At 45.6% G+C, this 23,448-nt stretch overlaps 1 protein-coding gene across 1 annotated transcript in view; it reads left to right on the forward strand.

Moving 5' to 3' along the window:
- sec13 (SEC13 homolog, nuclear pore and COPII coat complex component) overlaps window positions 1-22,944 on the forward strand; it is a 43,055-nt gene extending 20,111 nt beyond the window's left edge. The window contains exons 6-9 of the mRNA XM_084316888.1: window positions 3,542-3,675; window positions 5,763-5,883; window positions 21,394-21,540; window positions 21,810-22,944. Coding sequence (XP_084173014.1) covers window positions 3,542-3,675; window positions 5,763-5,883; window positions 21,394-21,540; window positions 21,810-21,920 — 513 coding nt within the window. The 3' untranslated portion in view covers window positions 21,921-22,944. The remainder of the gene's footprint in view (window positions 1-3,541; window positions 3,676-5,762; window positions 5,884-21,393; window positions 21,541-21,809) is intronic.
- The last annotated feature ends 504 nt before the right edge of the window (window positions 22,945-23,448 follow it).

Consider the following 23,448-nt stretch of genomic DNA (forward strand, 5'->3'; position numbering starts at 1 on the left):
GGTGTCGATGAGTTATTGGGGGTTATCCAGGTCTCAGTTAGAGCCAGGAGCTGCAGATTTTGACTATGGGCGTAGGCAGTAATGAAGTCAGCTTTCTTGACTGCTGATTGACAATTCCATAGGCCTCCCTGTACTGTGACAGGTGTATTAGTGGCTGTAGGAGGGTAGGATAGATTAGCCGGGTTGCTAGCAAACTGCCGTGGGTGGGTTGAGTCTGTTCTGGGGGAGCAGATTGTGGATATGAGACACATTGTGGTGTCAAGAGTGGCAGGGAGGAAGTAGAGAAATAGCAGAGTGGGAGGGAAAGGGAGATTTTTCAGAGTGGAGTGTAAGATAGGATTATGATGTACTTAGCACTGGGTGGATCCCTGGATTCCTCTGTGGAAAACTCCAGGAAAACTCCTCTTTGTCCCTCTTCGTTTCTCGACGCTTCGCTGACGCTAAGCCAGCAGGCCTTTAAATCCCTATCACTAATTAGTGCTTTCTAACACCTGGCCCTTAATGGGTCACTTAAGGAAACAAAGTGGCCGCTTTAAACACGCCCCTTAATCAAGTCAGCTGGTCAAGTCAGCAATCAAGTCTCAGTTTAAAGATATTACTAAATGACTTAAAATGTCTTACCCTGATGCAGTGTAAGTTTCTCAGTGAATGAGCTGTCCTTCCACAACAGAATGTAGTACAGAGTGATTCCAGGAGAGGCTGAGGTTCTGCTTTTAAGCAGTGACAGGGCTCTGAGATCACACTCAGTACACAAGTGCTGTCTTTAAGCAGGAAGCAGCTTTTAATGGGTCACTTAAGGAAACAAAATGGCCGCTTTAAACACGCCCCTTAATCAAGTCAGCTGGTCAAGTCAGCAATCAAGTCTCAGTTTAAAGATATTACTAAATTACTTAAAATGTCTTAATCAAGTCAGCTGGTCAAGTCAGCAATCAAGTCTCAGTTTAAAGATATTACTAAATGACTTAAAATGTCTTACCCTGATGCAGTGTAAGTTTCTCAGTGAATGAGCTGTCCTTCCACAACAGAATGTAGTACAGAGTGATTCCAGGAGAGGCTGAGGTTCTGCTTTTAAGCAGTGACAGGGCTCTGAGATCACACTCAGTACACAAGTGCTGTCTTTAAGCAGGAAGCAGCTTTTAATGGGTCACTTAAGGAAACAAAATGGCCGCTTTAAACACGCCCCTTAATCAAGTCAGCTGGTCAAGTCAGCAATCAAGTCTCAGTTTAAAGATATTACTAAATTACTTAAAATGTCTTAATCAAGTCAGCTGGTCAAGTCAGCAATCAAGTCTCAGTTTAAAGATATTACTAAATGACTTAAAATGTCTTACCCTGATGCAGTGTAAGTTTCTCAGTGAATGAGCTGTCCTTCCACAACAGAATGTAGTACAGAGTGATTCCAGGAGAGGCTGAGGTTCTGCTTTTAAGCAGTGACAGGGCTCTGAGATCACACTCAGTACACAAGTGCTGTCTTTAAGCAGGAAGCAGCTTTTAATGGGTCACTTAAGGAAACAAAATGGCCGCTTTAAACACGCCCCTTAATCAAGTCAGCTGGTCAAGTCAGCAATCAAGTCTCAGTTTAAAGATATTACTAAATTACTTAAAATGTCTTAATCAAGTCAGCTGGTCAAGTCAGCAATCAAGTCTCAGTTTAAAGATATTACTAAATGACTTAAAATGTCTTACCCTGATGCAGTGTAAGTTTCTCAGTGAATGAGCTGTCCTTCCACAACAGAATGTAGTACAGTAAGGTGTAATGAGGTATGGGTTGTAGTGCAAATTCTTTACCAATAAATATAAAGTGTGCTTAGGTGTTTTAAAGTGGGTGCTGCAGTGAGTTGTATGTTTAAAGTGAGTGTGTGCATGTGGATGTGTGTGCTATGAGTGCATTTGATGGTTGTTACATAGTGTTATTGTTCGTTGAGCATCCTGATGGCCTGGGGATAGAAGCTTCGGATAATGCAAATACACCTAACGTGACAGTCAACGGTGGCAAGACTGCAGTGTACAAGGGCAGTTACTAGGTACATTGGGAAAGAAGTGGTTTCGATCCATACAGTTGAAAAAGCCAGTTTCAAGGGCGGCTAAGTGGCGCAGTGGGCAAGGCGCTCGCCACTAATGCAGGAGATGCTAGGTTCGAGCCCAGCTCTCGGCATTGCTACCAGCTTGGCTGGTCGTTCATACTAATACAATTGGCAGTATTAGGGAGTGGGAAGCTGGTGGGTGGGGATCGGACGTTGTGGACAGCGACTCCTACAGGTCGGTTGGTGCGCCTGCGCAGCACAATCAGGAAGCAACAAGGGCGGCGTGTCCCTCCCACGCAGACCCTCGCCGCTGAGAGATCGCGCTGTTCAGGTGAAAAGATGCGACAGCTGCCTCCTCATGTACCGGAGGGGACACGTGATGCAAGGCTTGGTCCACATTGCAGCCGACCTGTGGGAGGCATGCCCTAACAGCGTTCGAGACGGCGGAGGGTAGAATTGGACAATACGAAAATGGGATGGGAGAAAAAAATTGAAAATGGGAGAACAAGTACCGTAGATAATTCTTTTTTTAAAAGGCCAGTTTCAAGGAAATGGTAAATATATTTATGTATGTTCAAGAATCAAACATGTGGTCAAGTGTTAATTTACAGCGCTATATGTCCATCACAGCCCACTTCATCAATTTTGATTAGAATGTGGAATCAAAATGCTTGAATCTTCCCCAAGATAATTTTTTTTTATCCACTTTTTCTCCTGTTTTTCTCAGATTTTTCTCCCATCCCAATTTCGTCGTTATGCCAATTCCCCCCTCCCCTTCCTGGTCGTTGCTCGCATGTGCCCCCCACTGGTCGGTCTAGGGAGTCCTGAAGTCTATCAGATGCTTCCTCCGTCACATAGGAGACAGCCAGCAACCTCTTTTCACCTGCCAGCGCAGACTCTCATTGGTGAAGTGTAACGCGTGGGAGGTCACACTACCTTCAACATATCCCTTCTTTGCTGTGCAGGCGCCCTGACCGACCTGTAGGAGTCGCTGTTTACAACGACCAGAATACCACCCCTCCGGCTTCCCTCCCGCTCACTGCCAATTGAGCCAGTATGACGGCCGGCCAAGCCGGAGGCAACGCTGACAGCCGGATTCGATACCGGTGTCTCTTGCGTTGGTGATGAGCACTTAGACTGCTGCGCCACCCAGCCGCCCTAGATTGTAATGTTAACTTTGTAGCAAAGGTTTGTGTCAAGCTAGCGACAACAACAATAAGACTTCCAGTCAGAATTTTGTATTTCATGTTTTAAATTATGTATTTTTGGATGATAATATTTATCATTGTTTTTCTTAAAGCAATATTATCAGTAGGGGAATTTCAATATTACCCAAGCCTAGCTGGACCCCAGCTGTAGTTTCAAGCAGTCTGACATCATTCTGGGCAGAAACCATGTTATTCTACTTTATTGTGTTCTATGATGTGCTTCTGTTGTACATTGGCTGTAATCCAGTGAGCTGGGTTACAGCTGTAAGTGTTCAATTATATTCTGATATGAATATTGTTCTCTCCTAGATTGGCTGTAATGCAGTGAGCTGGGCTCCAGCTGTGGTTCCAGGCAGTCTGATAGACCAGCCATCAGGACAGAAACCAAACTACGTCAAGCGCTTTGTCTCCGGAGGCTGTGACAACCTGGTTAAACTCTGGAAGTACGTTATCCTGAATTGGTTAGAACTTAGAGGGGAATTCGGGTTCGAGCCCAGCTCTCGGCGTTGCTACCGGCTTGGCTGGTCGTTCATACTAACACAATTGGCAGTGTTAGGGGTGGGAAAGCCGGTGGGTGGGGTTTGGACGTTGTGGACAGAGACTCCTACAGGTCGGTTGGTGCGCCTGTACAGCAGAATCAGGAAGTATCGGGGGCAGCGTGAGCCTCCCACGCGTTACTCCTCGCCACTGAGAGATTGCGCTGTTCAGGTGAAAAGATGCGACAGCTGCCTCCTCGTGTACCGGAGGGGACACGTGATGCAAGGCTTGGTCCTCACTGCAGCCGATCAGTGGGAGGCATAGTCTAGCAACGTTCGAGACAGGGGAGGGAGATTTGAAGGGAGAATTGGTGAGGCGAAATTGGGATGGGAGAAAAATAGAAAAAGTGGATAAAAAAAAAATAACTTGGAGGGGAATTCCAATATTTCTAAACCTGTACCCTATTTTTCCATCATTTGGGGTCTAAATTACTAATGGGGACAACATCTTTGTAATTGGTCCAGTATTGACAGCTATCATTTTAACCGGCAGTCACAAAACGGGATGCAATGTAATCACATGGGGCATTCATGCACGTCAAAGTACATCCACTAGAATAGCTCCTTTTTGCCTCTGACAGGCTCAGATTGTCATTATATGTTTCTGACAACATCATGTAAATCCCTACAGAGATGGACCTTTGTGTTTACGCTTCTTCTGTTTATTCATTCCACTATTTGCGGCCAGGGCGTATTTTCTGATGTTTACAAAAGAAGCAGCAAAGGGGAAATAAACCTATATATATTACATATTCTTTATGACACAGTTTATATTTTGTACAAACTACTGGCTTATTGAGTGATTGTGTTTGCCGTTATCCTGCCATGCCTTCGTGTGTACTGATCCCAGGTTGTGAAGAAGGCACGACAACGCCTCTACTTCCTCAGGCGCCTAAGGAAGTTCCAAGTCAGTCAGAAGATCCTTAGGAACTTCTACTCATGTACAACAGAGAGCATCCTGACCGGCAACATCACCTCCTGGTTTGGGAACAGCACTGCACAAGACCGTAGCAGACTACAAAGAGTGACACGTTCAGCCGAACGCACAATTAGAGGGGGGCTTCCCACCCTCCAGAACATTTACAACAAGCGGTGCAAGGGGAAGGCTAAGAGAATTATTAAGGACTCGAGCCACCCGAACAACTGCCTCTTTGAACTGCTGCCGTCAGGCAAGCGATACCGGAGTCTTATGGCGAGCACAGAAAGACTCAGAAGGAGCTTCTATCCCCAGGCCATCAGGCTGCTAAACGAACAATAATCGCTAAACGAACAATAATCACTATGCAACAACCATCAAATGCACACAGCACACACACCCACACGCACACACTCACTCAAACAAACAGCACACTGCAGCACCCACTCTCCACACTTTAGATCACACAAACACACTTACACTTTATATTTATTGATAAAGGATTTGCACTACAACTCGTACACCTACTGTGAATTGTACCTAAACTGCACCTCGTCCATTTATGCCTTGCACTATATAGTATTGTATATTAGTACACTGCACAGTATTGTGTATTGTATGGTAACTACGTCTACGAACATTGTACATATGTCTAAACTGAACACTGTGACCTCTTTTTTTACTTCTAATTTTACTATGTTTTTATTTCATACTTATCTTGTCATGCACAGTCTCTGGAGCGCAACAGTAAGAAGCATTTTGTACAAAAGTATTCTGTACTTCTGTATGACAACTATTAAAGAAACTTGAAACTTGAAACTTGAGGTCAATTTTAGTATACTAAAGTTATAGAACACAATAATACATTTTGTCTAACTTATACCACTGTCCCAACTATTTCTCTTGAATTATTTGGAGACCCCTTTTTTCTTTTCCCTGGAAAAGAAAACACTCACAAAAAAAAGAATAATAATATATATATTGCTGAAAAAGACAGACATGACCTACCTACATTTAGGCAGAAAGAATGGTGGCCCTTGTTTCACTTCTCACTGTTGCTGTATGTTCCCTCCCCCAGAGAGGAAGACGGCCAATGGAAGGAGGACCAGAAGCTGGAGGCTCACAGTGATTGGGTGAGAGACGTGGGCTGGGCTCCCTCTATTGGTCTGCCAACCAGCACCATCGCCAGCTGCTCCCAGGTCAGAACAAAACACAGTTTCTTTCCTCATTCAGATATGCCACAAAGAGTAATATTATGTTGCTGTTCTCACATCCATTTGACGGGTGATGACTAGCAAAACTGACGTAAATACCTGCTAGTGCGTTTGGTCTCAACAGTAGGATTGTTGACATTCACAAAAACGGTGACAATAATAATAATAATAATAATAATAATAATAATAATAATAATAATAATAATAATAATAATAATAATAATAATAATAATAATAATAATAATAATAATAATAAACTTTATTTGTATAGCACCTTTCATACTGCTTCACAGCAGTAAAGGCATAACATTTGCACAAAATTGACAGATCAAGAGCAATGCATAAAGTGCAGACATAAAATTTGGCATACGATTTTTGCATAAAATAGACGAAGTCAAGATAAGGCATAGAACATTAAATCACATATTTGTTCATATTAGGATCTAACATCTTAACACTTTAAGGACCAGCCACGAGTTAACTCGTGTTTCGATTCCACCCGTTGAGGACCAGAGCCACGAGTTAACTCGTGGCAAGTTGTTATTGTTTTATTCCATATTAATAAACGGATCAAGATCCCGGATCGACTCAACGGTAGAAAAATGCTGTTTTTGAGGACTTGATTAGAAATACAAAACAATGAATTAAAAAAAAAAATATTACAGAGGTGTTCCATAAACAGACAGGAATTGTGTAAAAGTGCCCAAATAGTGAAAGAAATAGTAAAATAGTTCCCCTTTAAGCCCTAGCCATATTTTCAGAAAACTTAAGTAAATTAAAATTAAAGTAAAAACAAAAAATAATAAGTAAAAAGTAGGTAAAGACAATATACAATACAGAGTAAAATGAGTAACAGTGAGGTAGAATGCAGAGGTACAAAACTTGGGGTAGGGTGCAAATGTGGTATGAATGTGGTGCAAATCTCTTTAAACTTATAGAAAAGCCTACTAGGATAACTCCTACCTCAAAAACTAGAATAGACCTATTGTTTACCAATCGACCAGAAAGAATAACTAAGACCTATAATTTTTTGACCGGTATATCAGATCACAATGCAATTTTTTTTTCAAGAAAGCTAACAAAACAACGATTCTCTAATTCATTCAAATCTAGACCTACTGTATATCAGAACACGGTTCCAAAGAATCAACAGCACCATCTTGTGGCAGCTCTTAAAGAGCATGATTGGAGTAAAATTCTCCTAAATAAGGACATAGAGAGTGGCTGCGAGTCATTCCTGGCAACAATTAATGAAGTTGTGTCCTCCTTCACCAAGATGAGGAGTCAAAAAGAGAAGAAATAAGGACACGTTGCCCTGGTTGAATGATGAATGTAGGAGACGGATGAAAGTAAGAGACCTTCTGCTCAAAACATTTCTGAATTCTGGCCTGGCTGACAGGCAGACAGACAGACAGAAATTCACTTCAATGAGGAATCAAGTAATATATACTATGCGAATGGCCAAAGCAAATTATTTTATGGACATGATCAAAGATGCTAAAGGGAATGGTAAAATAATTTGGCAACATATTAATAAACTAATTCGTAGACAAAACAAACATAACGACAAAAAATTTGAACTCAAAATTAATAATGAATTAGTGAAAACCCCACTAACTCTAGCCACCCAATTCAACTGTTTCTTTTTGGATTCTGTCCAGGAGATAACAGTGTTTTACCCCATCTGATGCCATCCATAGCACTATTAATCATGCACAACCTATTTTTTATTTTAGAGGAAATAACAGAGCTGGAGGTGACCAATATTATTGGTACACTAAACAGTTCCAAAGCTAAGGACGCCTATGGGCTTGATACCAATTTCTTGAAAACCCATATAGAATATTTGGTCCCCCCAATCACACATCTGGTCAATCTGTCCTTCAGGGAATCAACTGTTCCTTCAATGCATTGAAGGTGGCCACGGTTGCCCCAATCTTTAAATCTGGACAAAAAAATGACATTGCTAACTACCGGCCAATCAGTATTCTCCCGGTCATATTTAAAGTAGCTGAGAAGTGGGTAGTAAAGCTATTGAATGAACATCTAAATAAAAGCTGTACCCTATTGCAGGGGTTCCCAAACTTTTCAGGCCGGGACCCAGAAAATAAGGCGTCAGAGAGCCGCGGCCCAATGCACATCGTCAGGCTTTTTTTCTTTTCTTTTTTTTTGCCAGGTGACCGATTTTTTAAGCCAAATATCACTTCAATCCTATTAAGTTAGTTCAAGTTAGTTATTCATTTATATGTGCTATTTATGAGAGGGCTAACTTGTTGCAAAATAATAATGATAATAATAATAGCCTCATTAAAATACTATTGTTGCTTCGGTTGTTTTCAGCGTTTTATGTGCATAATCTGTTATTTAGTTTGAAATGTTCGTTGAAATAAGTAGATTTTTCTTTTTGTTTATTTAAAGTTAAAGGGGAACTATTTTACTATTCCTAGCACTATTTGGGCAACTTTAAACAATTCCTGTCAGTCTATTGAAGACATCTGTACGTTTAAAAAAAAAAAAAATGCATTGGTTTATATTTCTAATCAAGTACTCAAACCCATCATTTTTCAGCCACAAGAAATCAGGCTGTTATGGCCTGGCTCCGCCCATAAGCACTTTGAGTGACAGTCAGTCGAGAGAGAGAGAGAGAGAGAGAGAGAGAGAGTGAGAGAGAGAGAGAGTGAGAGAGTGAGAGAGTGAGAGAGTGAGAGAGAGTGAGAGAGTGAGAGAGTGAGAGAGAGAGAGAGAGAGAGAGAGAGAGAGAGAGAGAGAGAGAGGGGAAAAAAAAGAGAAAAGACTCTGCGTGTGCCGGGAGGACACGCAGAGTGTTACAGTTCTCTCGGTTCGGGAGCATGGGCTGTAGCGCAGCACGGTGGTGGACTTCCTCGAGAGGGAGACACGCAGAGCGTTTACAGTTCTCCCTCTCTCGGTTCGGGAGCATGAGCTGTAGCGCAGCACGGTGGTGGACTTCCTCGAGAGGGAGACACGCAGAGCGTTTACAGTTCTCCCTCTCTCGGTTCGGGAGCATGAGCTGTAGCGCAGCACGGTGGTGGACTTCCTCGAGAGGGAGACACGCAGAGCGTTTACAGTTCTCCCTCTCTCGGTTCGGGAGCATGAGCTGTAGCGCAGCACGGTGGTGGACTTCCTCGAGAGGGAGACACGCAGAGCGTTTACAGTTCTCTCGCTCTCGCTCGGCGGGCATCTAGAGGGGGCGGGTGTTATTATGCAAATACGCTTACGCACCATATGACGTCCCATATAGGCTAATTTTCAGATGACTCACTTGAGGGAGGGACATTATTGTGAGGGGAGAATTGGAAGAATGCGCCAAATCGAGAATTAGAGACATAGATCCTATTACTATAAGTCCACATAGCTAGAAAATAACCCTAAACACTGGAAAAGGTCATTTATAAGATAGTTCCCCTTTAATATAAAACCATATAGTCACATTTTAGAATACAATTGAATAGAATTTTAGAATACAACTAGAAACACTGTCCTGGCCTGCTTCTAAGTTCAGTGGCCTGACATTTTTTTTTTTTTTTTTTAATTATATATATAAATCATCTCGCGTCCCTCCCGTGGCTGCTCGCGGCCCACCTTTGGGTCGCGACCCCGACTTTGGGAACCACTGCCCTATTGCACCCCATGCAATTCGGGTTCCGCGCCCATCATTCAACAGAATCAGCTAACTGTATGTTCTTAGAAAAAGTGAAATACTCACTGGACACACATTACTGTGTTGGTGCCGTCTTCATTGATCTGAAGCGGGCATTTTATACTGTCAACTAGGGGTGGACGGTATAAACGGTATACGGTATAAACGGTATGAATTTGCTCTACGGTATGGATTTTGCCTATACCGTGTAACCGGTAGTGCAGCTCTAAAATAGCAATGACGTCATGTAACCACTGCGCGACTATTTCACTCGCATTTGCCCCTAAAAATAGATAGAATTAGTCATAGATAATAGATATGTGCGAACTGGAAAAAGTTATTTAGGAGGCTTCGCGCAGTGGGCGTGCCAGCCCCTCCCGCACGCATGTAAACACGTAGTCTAGTGGGACGGGACGTCTCCCTGAGCTAACGTTAGCTTAGCTACCGTTACAAAATGACCCAGTCAACTATTCACTTTTAGTTTAATACATGATGAGGCATTGTCTAACCGAACGGTATCTAGTCGGCCAGCTACCGATAGCTCCTGACATCAACAAACGCTCCATCAAGTCTAGTAGAGTAGACGTGTATGATAGCTCCGTTAGCCGTTAGCTCACGTTAACGCAAGTAAGTTCACCGTTCAAAACGAAATGTCCCATTGAACTAAATAATTCACTGAGGCGTTGTATTAACGTTATATATCCGGCTAGCAGTAGCTACAGATAGCTCCTGATATCAATGTCTTATAACACTGATTCGATGCGTATTCGAGCTGAGGGCTTGATGAGCACAGTTAAGTAACGTTATGCCAATAGGGTCCAGGTGCAGCGCCGGAGAATCCTGGCCGTAGCTCTGCTCGAGGCTACTCGAGTAGCTGGAGGCTACTAGAGTACACACAGACAGTGGAGCTTGTTGCGTGGTGGCGATGTCTCGCAGATAATACAAGTACAAGTCTAATTATATAATATATATATTTTATAAAAATATATATATATATATATATATATATATATATATATATATATATATATATATATATATATAAAATAAAAATAAAAATTTTATCAAAAACGATGATACCGTGATATATACCGTTACCGTCTATGCTTCAAATTATACCGTGATATAAATTTTAGACCATACCGTCCACCCCTACTGTCAACCACCAGGTTCTATTGTCCAAACTTAGACATTTAAATTTCTCTGAAAGAGCTCTATTGTGGATGAAATCATATCTATCCAGTAGAAAGCAATGTGTTTGTGTTGATGGTGTCAAATCTCCCTACCTCGACTGTTATACAGGCCTTTCACAGGATTCAAGTCTTGGGCCAATACTGTTCTCATTATTTATCAATGACCTACCCGATGCATGCCATAACACCAATGTCCAAATGTATGCTGACGACTGTGTAATCTTTACATCTGCAAAATCAATACAAGATGCCTCTGCAACTCTGACATCTGCAATGACCCATGTTCAAAACTGGCTAACAAAATCATGTCTTTCACTTGACACCAAGAAAACAGTGTGTATGATGTTCACAAAGTCACCAGTAGAGGTCACTCACTCTAATGTGTTTCTGGGAGAGGCGGAGCTGGACATTGTAAAGGAGTTCAAGTATCTTGGGGTCACATTGGACTCTACATTGACCTTCAAAAGTCACGTAAAGAAAGTAACAAACACAGTCAAGTTTAACATAGAAAACTTCAGGCAGATCAGGCCCTGCCTACCAGTTAATGCTGCAAGGATGTTTATGCATTCAATGATTCTATCACACATCGAGTACTGTTTTATTAACTGGTCTCTTTCATATGTCACTACTCTTACACCAATAGAATTACTTTTAATTGTTTTTAAATATACTTCCTTCATGTACAAGGTTCTGCATGGACTTGCCCCTCCCCCATTGAATGAGTTCATCCAACAAAAAGGAGACACTGGCATTACCACCAGGGCCATCAGTAGAGGGGACTGTAAGGTGCCTTTTCGGTATACTACCTTTGCAAAAACTGTGTTCTCTGTTATATGCCGTATTTGCTATCGCGTTCCGCTCTGAGCCGTATGAGATATTCTATCTCCTATGATACCTAATGTATCTCCCCACGAACAAAAAAATACATGCACCACACCTGTATGGGGCTCCGCCCCCATGGTGGCACCGCCCATATAGCAGTGACGGTAGTCACCACACACCCTTCCTCTATTTTCGTCCCAGCGTACTCGGATGCGTGCACCGTACGATAACTAGTAGGATGAAAAGATCAGAGTCATAATGTTGGAAGCTTACCGGAGGTTGCTGGCCCCTGGCATCTTCGACGCATGTTTTCGGCGACACGACGGGCCTGTGTTGATGTTCCTCGTTTGATGACAGCACATCCCCTGTATTTGCAAATCTGGTATGTCATAAATGTATAGATGTAGCAGTACTGACTATCTGTATGTCATGTATGTCATATATGTCTATATGAATTGAAAATGGGGGACCCTGATGGAAACAAGACAAACGTCTTTCTCAGGTCTGCATCCCCTTAACAATTGTATGTATTGAGCCGTACTGTATTGTACCCATTCTGCAATCTGTTAAATAAAGTTTTCATTCATTCATTCATTCATCGAGGTTCAGCTGTACAAGGCTGGCTGTCGGGCCAGCTTGTACTCAGGTAGGCCCTGTGTCTTCAGGCATGGGTATTAGTGTTAGTAATGCTGGTTTGTTTTGTTAACACAACCATGTTGTGTGTTGGCGCCGGGGGCAGGATGGTTTGGTGAACGTTCTCTGCAGGGAACGGTTTCCAAGCTGTCTTGGGCGTGCTGCTAAAACATCTAAAGCTATGCTACATGCTATCGCTAATGCCGCATGCTATTACTACTGCTAATTGCTATGCTGTTTTAATGTCTCCGCCGTGAGATGTTGTCACTCTCCCTCCTCTTGCCCGGTTCATCAATGAAGGTCAGTCGGTAGCTGTTGTGGTTTTTTTTGCTGAGTTCTATTTACCTTTTTCGGGTAAATGGGTTGACAACAGGGTAGGTCGTGGCTAGGTTTCCTAGCCAGGTATTTTACCTTGTGTTCCGGCGGGGTTTGTTGAACGGTGTTCCCATCTGGGTTGGCGTCGGGTAGTGGGGCTATGGGTCCAGCCGACATGGTAAACATGTTGCGTGTCTGTGCACAGGCAATTGTTGTCTTGGGTCCCACATCGCCTGGCGCTAGGCTGCAGTAGTATAAGGGCAGGGCCGCCTGGGAGAAATGTGAGGCCCTGTGCGTTTTTAGACGCGAGGCCCCCCACCTCCTGGGGCAGCCCTGTGTAGGGGGCTATTGTTTCGTTTTGTCACTCTGCTGTGAGAAGGTCTGTCTTGCTACAGTTTTCTCTCCTCTCAAACCATTCATACTGACGGTCAATCGGTATACTGGGGGAGTAGTGCGGGGGGGGCTTTGTTTACCTTTTTTGGTAAATGGGCTAAACTAGGGCTGGTTGGTCTGTCTCCCCTTAAACTTTGTGTGTATGGGTTTGCTCATTCTACAGTTTTTTTGTGGTTTAGCTCTTTTATTCATTTAACCCTTTCATGGTGCACACCACAGTGGAGGGTGCTGTTTGCAATCACCACTGGTGCTCCATGTTAACATCAGTCCTTTGTTTTTTGATATATTGAAACAATGCCCCGCCCGGCCGACACCATGGGTGGGTCGGCCTGGCGAGTGGCTGGTGGGCTGTTAAGGCTTGTACCGCCACGGTATGGAATTGGCAACCATTAGAACTGTGTTCGAATTGCTGTTTTTTTTCTATTCGAAAAATTGTGTCTGGTGGAGGGGCCTTGAGGGCCAGCCGACGTCGACACATCGCGCGAGGTTGTTGATGTTATTAGCTTTGACCCAGCCGCAAGCTATAACCGCTCAGGGTTCCCCTCTCCGCAGGGGATTTTGGTCTTCTGCTGGAGCGCGGGCGGTATTGTCCTAGGCCCTACACCGCCTCACACCGCGCAGCCAGAAGAAGAGAGAGCACGGCCTCGTCAGCGGCGATGACGGGGCCCTCGACAGGCGGCCATGTTTTTCCCCCGCCAGAGGTATCCTGGGCGTCGATTCGACAGGTGTCCACAAGGCCGACAGCCTTGGCGGCCGAGGGATCGGCCATGTAGGATGGGTTCGGCTTGAACAAACAAGCCGCCACTGTCCTGTCGCGAGCAGCCCGCTCTCCGATCGCTCCCTTCCCCAACACCAGCGGAAGAAGTGGGCTCTGATTGTTTCCTTTGGCTGCGGGCCGCGTGCCTTCGTTGATGCGCTGGCGGCCCCCCTTTTTGCTTCTCATGGGGACAGGGGCTGACACCCAGTTTATGGCTGAGCCTGGGTCTGTCCGTGAGAATGTTGTGCTGTCAAGCGGCTCCCACACCTTGATCTGTGTTGGTTGAGCCTGGTGTTACGTCTGTCAACTTAAGTGTTGTCAGCAGGGGGGCTCGAAACCTTTTGAGGCACACAGTGCGGGCTTCCCCGGACTCGCCTTCGCCAGGCCTGGTATCATGTTGGTGCCTCCCACTCCTGGAATATTGGCAAGTGGTCGCAGCTCACGTGATTTGGGGTGGTAGTAATATCACTGCAGGGCTACGGTGTGTAGGAACCCATGGGGGCCTTACACCTTGCATGTCCGGCTGCAGAACAACTCCTTCAGCATGTTCTGGAGGGGTGTTCAGTGGGGGGGCTTTTTTCATCGGAAGCCCCCCGTATCAGACCGGCCCTTTCTGTCGGGGTTCCCCCTTGGGTGCGATTGCCTCGTGGGTGGTGCCAGGGTCAGGTGTTCCGACACGGGACGCGCTCCTCGCACGGTTCCAGGTTTGGCTACGCACAGCGGGGGGACCGGGCCAACTATCTACGGTTCCTAGCGGACCTGCGCCACGTGACGGCGGGTGCGTTGGGAGTGTCGTCACATATGACTACGGCAGTATCATATGTCGAGGTGGATGGAGAGAACGCTGAGGCGGGGACTTGTGTTTACACAACCCCACCCGTTTTCAGGTTTGGTACAGGCCCTATTGTCGGGGTCTCCAGCTGTGACAGCTCTGGTCAACGAGATCCAATCTCTGTGGACGAAGCAAGCCATCGTCGTGGCGTTCTCCTCCCAGTGTTCTCTGCCCGAGAAGTCGGGAGGGAGGGGTGTAAGACCCAGGCTGGACCTGTCCCATGGGAAGGTTCAGCATTTTTTGGATCGTCTCCTACCTGTTGAACACTGTCAGGTGGGGGTCTGGTTCTCCTCCATAGACCTGTAGGATGCGTATGCGCATCCCCGATCTTCCATCCTAGGGCTTACCTACGCTTCCTTTGCAGGGTCTGGACATGGCCAGGCGGGTCTGGGACCGATGCCGTGCCGCCAGGGATTCTTCCCCATACATCTGTTAGGTCAGTTGTTGGGACGGGTACGTTGAGGGGCGCAGGTTCTTGATCCTGATGGTGTTACCACTGTCGCGCTTACGCGGGCAGATGGCGTATGTTCCAAGTGTGGTGTAAGGCGGGGGTCCGGGTCTCCTGCCCCCTGGATGCTGTCCTTAGTTACCTCCAGTCTCTCCTTGATAGACTGTCGGCTTCGACGGTGAGGGTATATGCAGCAGCTATATCCTCCTATCATGAGGGGTTTGAGGGGATGTCTTGTTCAGCCACCCTCTTGTGAAGCGTTTCCTGCTTGGCGCTCGACGCGTTAAGCCGGTGCAACGCTCCTTGGCTCCGACTTGGGATCTTCAATTGGTCCTCGGTCGGTTGTCCTTGGCCCCGTTTGAGCCGCTCGAGCAGGCGCCGTTGGGACAGCTGTCCTTCAGGACCGCGTTCCTTCTGGCTGTCACTTCCGCTAAACGCGTAGGTGAGCTCTGTGCTCTCTCGGTACGTCCAGAGTGCCTGTCTTTTCGGACCGATTGCGGTGTCACTCTGCGACCTGATCCTGCTTTCGTGCCTAAGAATATCCGGAGTTCCTTCCGCTCCCGGGATATTGTGGTTCAGGCGTTTCGTCTAACTAGTGAGTTAGATGCGGGCCTTCACCTGTCATGTCCAGTCCGTGCTTGGGGATTTACCTCAGCCGTACTCAGGATTTCAGGGTTACCGACCAGCTTTTTGTCTGTTACGGTGGGGCTCGTGCTGGTAAGGCACTGTCGGAGCAGCGCCTGTCCCATTGGTTGTGCGAGGGTGTTACCCTCTGCTACACGTTGGCTGGGCAGGATCCCCCTGGGGGCGTCAGGGCGCACTCCACTCGTGGGGTGGCTGCCTCTGCCGCTCTCCTGGGTGGGGCCTCGGTGGAGGCCATCTGTGCTGCAGCTTCATGGTCCTCCCCGGGCTCCTTTGTAAGGTTTTTCCTCATGGACATGACCGGGGGTTCTGTCTCCCAGGCGGTTCTGGGGTCTGTGGCCTTTCCTGCTTCCCGTCCTTTGGTCGGGTAGCAGGAGTGTATGGGTATGGGCCACAGTGTGTTGAGTCACACGTGGTTCCGCCTGTACGGTGTGTTCAAGGGGTTCTAGTTTCCCTCTTGTTCGCATTCAGGTGGAGTTGACTGCGCCCCCCCTTCATTAGGGAGGATGGGGTGACAGGGCTCCCCGCACCCCTTGATGTGGGCTTACGGGTCCTCAGGGGGTACATTTGTCGGGCTTCGCGTCCGCTCTTCCCCATATCTCATACGGCTCAGAGCGGAACGCGATAGCAAATACGGCATATAACGAACGGTAGGTTATGTAGATAACCTAGTTATATTAGTATTGGCTGAGCGTTCCGCTCTGCGCGGCCCTGAGTTCCCTCTTGAGGAATCTTTTCCTGGGACGGGTTTTTGGCGAGGAAGGGTGTGTGGTGACTACCGTCACTGCTATATGGGCGGTGCCACCATGGGGGCAAAGCCCCATACAGGTGTGGTGCATGTATTTTTTTGTTCGTGGGGAGATACATTAGGTATCATAGGAGATAGAATATCTCATACGGCTCAGAGCGGAACGCTCAGCCAATACTAATATAACTAGGTTATCTACATAACCTACCGTTAAAGGTGGTAACTACTGGAATAACCTACCAGTTGCGATTAGAGAGTGCCCCACATACTCCATGTTCAAGAGTCAGACCCATCTTAAACTGCATCTCAAGGCAAACCAGAACTGTGATCATTTTTAATCAAATTTAGTAATGTAACTTGTTTTATTGTTGTTTTTATCATTGATTGTCACAATGCTTTTACCTTAAGCAGGCTATTTATTTATTGAAAGAGTTTTTTATGTCTCCTGTTTAGGGACTACAGGTGTAAATTAGCTCTTGCTACAACCCTGCATGTCTACATTTTGTATTCTGTACTTGATGTTCATTGACGTGTGTTGTCCCTACCAAATAAACAATCAAATCAAATAATAGATAAATATAAAGTGTGTTAAAGTGAGTGGTAAGGTGAGTGTTTGTTTAAAGTGAGTGTGTATATGTGGATGTGTGTGCAGTGTGTGTAGATCAGGGGTCGCCAACCCGCGGCTCTTTGCCCGTCAATGTGCATCCATTAAATGTTTATTATTTCTTTTAATCTTTTTTTTTATATAATATCATTCATTCCATAAGAACGTAGAATAAACATGTACTGAGTTTTTTTTTTTTAAATGCCCCATTTGCATGTTCTTGGTATCTGATTCTATGGACATCTATGGATCTCAGGGAATGTATTCCCAGTGTCAGAAATATTGTCTTTTACTAGGCTTGAGTAAATTGTAATGAACCAAAGGAGAATTATATATATTTTTTTTTAATCTTTGACAGTTTGACTGTGAATAACGCCATGCAAAAATTTACCAGACCTGAAAAATCTAAGCAACTGTAAGCAACTGTAAGATCCTGATCAAACTGGCCAGTATCATGTCTTCGTCTGTTTGGCCCTCCATCCAATTCCTCTGCGTTGTGTACTTTTAATGGTCCTGACGTCTCCGATACTGGCAGATAAGATCCTTATCTCCCCCGTTAGTGCAATCCATAAACCATACTAATTCTCCACCGCCGTAAGAATTCGACACTCCGACACCGTGAGATACCTTATGAGGAAAAGCGTTGTTTTATTGCTATAAACAGAACCTCATAATCGGATGTTATCAAATTGTATCGTCCTTGGAGAGTCTATTCTAATGATCTTTCGGTGTGTTCGTCTATCGTCCTGTTGTTATTCAGTCCAATAGTGGTCAGGCCTTTTCTTTAGCCGAGACCATCCTCGTGGTAGCCGAAGCTACTGGTGATGTGGCATTCCCCCCCCCCCCCCCCTCTCTCTCAATGAGAGGAGAGAGTGTCTGTGTGATCTCAGTCCTACTCGCTCTTGGTCAGATTCTAGTCTGAGTCAGATTCTAGTCTGCCTTACACCCGGAAACACCGTTCGACTCATAGATGTTCGTCGTCGCAGCGACGGCCCCGCCTTCTGGTTGTCATGCGACGTCAACTGTCATGACAACTGCTAAATAACCTTTAACACCATTAAACTTTCATTAAGATGAACCTCTCTCCCTCCTGCTCTGGGAGACACCCTCTTATCTCAGATGTTCTTAAAAGGAATGTCAACAAACATTCTCTCGCTGGCAGTGTGCCTCACAACAATCACCCTGCTCTACTGAACCACCGTCTCCTGCTTCCACCGTCCGCATGCACTTCGACCTCTCTGACCCGGCACCGTTTTAGCTGTGGTCACTCCCCCCAATCTATACATCACATACATTGAAAAAGCACCCCAAATCCTTCATTCCCCCCTTTGATTCTTAATCAACCTTCAGAATCAACAGACTACTTGGTTTTTCAATTAATTATACACAAAAATAGACTCATAACAATGAGGGCCCCGCCGTCTGCTGTTTTTCCTTTTGTTTTCCATTACCCGCATCACACCCAAACCAGAAAGGATAAACAACGGTCATGGAGGAGAGAGAGAGAGAGACAGAGAAAAACACAGATTGCAACTTTTCAAACGACACACCTAAACCCTTCGGCCCCCCTATTAGGTACCCCACGTCCAAATCAGAGCGCTCCCTTCCCTCTTACAGTACACCTCCCATCTTGGGCCGGTCCCGTCTTCTAGGGCAAGGGCCCCTTTCAGTGACGGCTCCTTTCCTGAGCTGGTCCCCCTCCCAGGGCGCGGTCCCCTAGGCAAAAATGTCTCCCCTGGTCTGCTACTGCTCAGTGTCTCTGGCTGTCCTCTCCACATCTGCTCCTCCACCGCCGCCGTCTCCTCCCTCTCGTTGTGGATCATCTGTGTACCAGGCTGCGGTGCCTAGCCCCTGCTGCTTCCTCCTCCTCCAGTCTGTCTCCTGGTCATCTCCATCGCTGTCGGTGTCATTCCCCCCTTGAAAGCAGAAACACAACACCGGCAGTCGTCTGTACATTCAACTTCTTTTGTTTTGCTATTAGTCTACCACCTTCTCCACACCTATTATCCATCTTACAGGGCGGTTCCCTGTTTGTTGTCTTCCGGCGTGACACTTGCAGTTTCCGATACCCACTCCGCGCAACTCTTCATCCCAGTTTGACCCCCAGCGCGCGCCAGTTCTTCTGGTGACGTGTCTTCTGAAGACCCTGCCTATCTATTAGGTGTGAGAAGGCCCCACTGGACTTCCCTCTTTATTCCATAATTAACCCATTCAAATAACTGCACCATCTTTCTGTGCAATTCTTATTTAATCCTTTGTATAATTAAACTCTATCTAATATTATTATTATAATAATAATCCACTCTCTGTGCTAAATATTCCCCTATGGGTAATGAAAACTCCCCAGCACTACCCCCCCTCCGCCACTAGGTGGCGACCTACTCCTCCTCGATGGTGTTTTAGTTGACGTGTCACTTCCTGATTCTAAACCCCTCGTGGCTCTGCGGCCTTTTTGACTCGGTGCAAATGGCTACTCTCTCAACGAACGAACGCTGCCCTTCCTTCCAAGGCCTAAAAACACAGCTGTTTTTCCTCTCTTTGCTATCCATTATCAGGGGACGCTTTCTCAGACTAATACTCTTGCCTGATCGGACATAATACACACTGGTACAATCTCCTTTCGACTTTCCTTCTGTTATGAAAACAGTCCCGCCATCAACAATTTTTCGATCTGATTCAAGCGCCCCCCCCCCTTTCCTCATCTCGCATTACCCTCCTTAAACCAAAACTGTGCAGCCTGCCTCGTTTGCTTTTCATTCTCTGTAGATACCCTCGATTTTCACCATGGCTCTCTGCTCATATTATTACAGCTGGCTTCTCTGTCGCTACTTATTTACGGATGCACTATCTTCGTTCGTTTTTATTTGGCTTAAAAGATCAAAACAACCATGTGTGCACAGTGAACTCGCATCTTTCTCCGGCGCGCTGTTTCTCCTACAGCGCTGGTCCGCCTCATGACCGCTCGACTCGACGCTCTCTCCCAGGGCTGGCCGGCCTTGCTTCGATCATGATTCTCCCACACATTGATGACTGTTGTCCACTGTCGCCCCATTATTGAAAAAGTCTTTATCCGTTGTTCTTATCTCTTGCAAATCCGGCTGTCATCAACAACCAACTGTTCCCGTTGTTTTAATCTCTTGCAAATCCGGGTCACGGCACCAACTGTAAGATCCTGATCAAACTGGCCAGTATCACGTCTTCGTCTGTTTGGCCCTCCATCCAATTCCTCTGCGTTGTGTACTTTTAATGGTCCTGACGTCTCCGATACTGGCATATAAGATCCTTATCTCCCCCGTTAGTGCAATCCATAAACCATACTAATTCTCCACCGCCGTAAGAATTCGACACTCCGACACCGTGAGATACCTTATGAGGAAAAGCGTTGTTTTATTGCTATAAACAGAACCTCATAATCAGATGTTATCAGATGTTATCAAATTGTATCGTCCTTGGAGAGTCTATTCTAATGATCTTTCGGTGTGTTCGTCTATCGTCCTGTTGTTATTCAGTCCAATAGTGGTCAGGCCTTTTCTTTAGCCGAGACCATCCTCGTGGTAGCCGAAGCTACTGGTGATGTGGCATTCCCCCCCCCCCCCCCCCCCCCCTCTCTCTCAATGAGAGGAGAGAGTGTCTGTGTGATCTCAGTCCTACTCGCTCTTGGTCAGATTCTAGTCTGAGTCAGATTCTAGTCTGCCTTACACCCGGAAACACCGTTCGACTCATAGATGTTCGTCGTCGCAACGATGGCCCCGCCTTCTGGTTGTCATGCGACGTCAACTGTCATGACAACTGCTAAATAACCTTTAACACCATTAAACTTTCATTAAGATGAACCTCTCTCCCTCCTGCTCTGGGAGACACCCTCTTATCTCAGATGTTCTTAAAAGGAATGTCAACAAACATTCTCTCGCTGGCAGTGTGCCTCACAACAATCACCCTGCTCTACTGAACCACCGTCTCCTGCTTCCACCGTCCGCATGCACTTCGACCTCTCTGACCCGGCACCGTTTTAGCTGTGGTCACTCCCCCCAATCTATACATCACATACATTGAAAAAGCACCCCAAATCCTTCACAACTGAATAAAGGGAAGATGATTAAACAGAAGGTTTTGTACATACAGTACTGAATTCTGCCATCCAGACACATGCAATTTGAAATATGATTATAGAATATAGAATATCAGGCCTATAAATTACCTTATTATGGCCAAGTCGCACATCTATGGATTGGGACAAATCTCTCCTTTCCAATGGCAGAGTTCAATCTGGATTTAGTATCACAAGGCGTGATTCACAAACCGTGAATGAAATATACTACAGTTACTTTTCTTTTTCTTTTTTTTTGCTTTCATGCTGTATTCTGAAGATTTGCAGTAGTGCATATGAAGGAGCTGTTTTTACAGACTGAACAAAGTGATAATAAAACGTTATATTGATCTCCTCTCACAGGACGGCCGTGTGTTCATCTGGACGTGTGACGACCCTGCAGGAAACACCTGGACGGCTAAGCTGCTCCATAAGTTTAACGATGTTGTCTGGCACGTCAGCTGGTCCATCACCGGAAATATACTGGCTGTGTCGGGCGGGGATAACAAGGTGGAGTGTGTACACCACACGCACACATACAGTTTCAAAGGCTTACACTCGCATGCATAATGGTGACTGTCTGGTTTCGGTTCCTGTTTTGTCTGGTGAGAACAGTGTGGTGGGGACATGACCTTAAGTCACTAAACATGTATTTCAACTGAACTCACTGTATTATAAGCTTTCTATGGCAGCACAGTCTAGGTTAACACTACAACTGTTTTTTGTTGTTGTTTCCCCAGACTGGCTAGAGGCTAATGTGTGGTTGTTGTGTTCTGCAGGTGACCCTGTGGAAGGAGTCGTTGGATGGACAGTGGGCGTGTATCAGTGACGTCAGCAAGGGCCAGGGTGCCGTGTCCTCCATCGCAGACACGCAGACCAACGAGCAGTGACACAGAATGAACAGTGACATGCATATATACCTGACCTCTGACCCTTAATGCTGACCCATGACTCCGATCCAGAGGTATGGTGTGTTCAAGATCACATGGGACGTAGGAATTGTGAAGAAATGAAAATGTCACGAATATTGAATTTCTGTCTTGCTCACCGAGTTGACCCGTGCTCTAAATCAATGTGTTTTGATATCGGAATTAGAAATGAAGGTGATATGTGTGTTTTTTTACATCAAACACCTGGCTTGGCCTGACGGGAACATTGATCAGGAACATTGATCTGATATTATTTCTTCACAGCTCCAACTCTAACATAAATGCACATATAGCTTAACTTATTTCCCAGGTTCCAACACCAACAGTCCCAGTCGCCTTCCCTAGCCTTGATTCCTGCTGTCAAAACGATCGTAGTAAAGAAGGTTTCTGTCCCCCAAGACCCCCCAAACCAGGGTGTAGATAGTTTGGCCAGCTTGTACTCTGGTAGCCATGTTGGCCGTATTATGTGGCAGTTTTCTTCTGAACATTGCCTTGGTGAGATACTTATTCTAAAATGACTCCGTTAAGGCAGTGAAGCAGTAGAAGAGAGGTAACATGGCCACTGAAAACTGCAGTGGGCCAAACTCTTTCAATCAACTGTCGGCTCCCAACCCCAGTCCTCAAGGCCCCCCTAGTCCCTCCAACGTTCCCCGTCCCAAACCCCCCTAGAACAGGACCCATTATGTTTGGAGTCCCAGAACATTCCACATCCACCTGTGGAGTGTCCTACCAGCACCTATCACTCCTCTGCTCTCTGTGTACCTCAGCCTCTGATGTACACCTGGCCTGGTGCTTCTTAGTCAGTGGAAGACTGTTGCCTTTTCCAGACTTGAGTAATTTGTGCCGCTCGACACAGTCACTTACCGGCTAATGATGAACTCTACATAGACAGGTTTTTGTCATGTTTCAAGTAATTTTTTTCTTTCAAATTAATTATGTTTTTCATGTGATGTAATTAAAAAAAGCGTTGATTAAAAAAAGAAAAGTCTCCAATATTCTTTAATAGCATTGATGGTTCTAAAGTAATTGTCTAAAGTAACAATTTGTTCCTCACATTTTACCCATTCACACACCGACGGCAGAGGCAACCATGCAAGGTGCCAACCTGCTCATCGGGAGCAATTAGGGGTTAAGTGTCTTGCTCAAGGACACTTCGACATGTTTCCCGGGAGGAGCGGGAATCAAACTGGGAACCTCCAGATTACCAGACGACTGCTCTACCCCCCCCCCCCCGAGTCACTGTCGTATTACAGAGTACCAATCTTTTTACTAAATACTATTCAAAGGGACAGTTAACATTTTTAGTGGCCTGATATGTGATAAACTGGAAGGTATTCAGTCCATGCAACAAGCAGTTCCACAGGTATATTATTTGTTTTAGCAGTACTCGAAGCAGAATGTGAGCATTTGTCAGCAATGCTAGGGAAAGTAGCTAAAGATGTACTTCATGCACCCATTGACTTCCACTAACTTCCCAATGCACCCATTG

This window comes from Notolepis coatsorum (assembly GCF_963971535.1).
Source record: "Notolepis coatsorum genome assembly, chromosome: 6".
NCBI classification, from domain to species: domain Eukaryota; kingdom Metazoa; phylum Chordata; class Actinopteri; order Aulopiformes; family Paralepididae; genus Notolepis; species Notolepis coatsorum.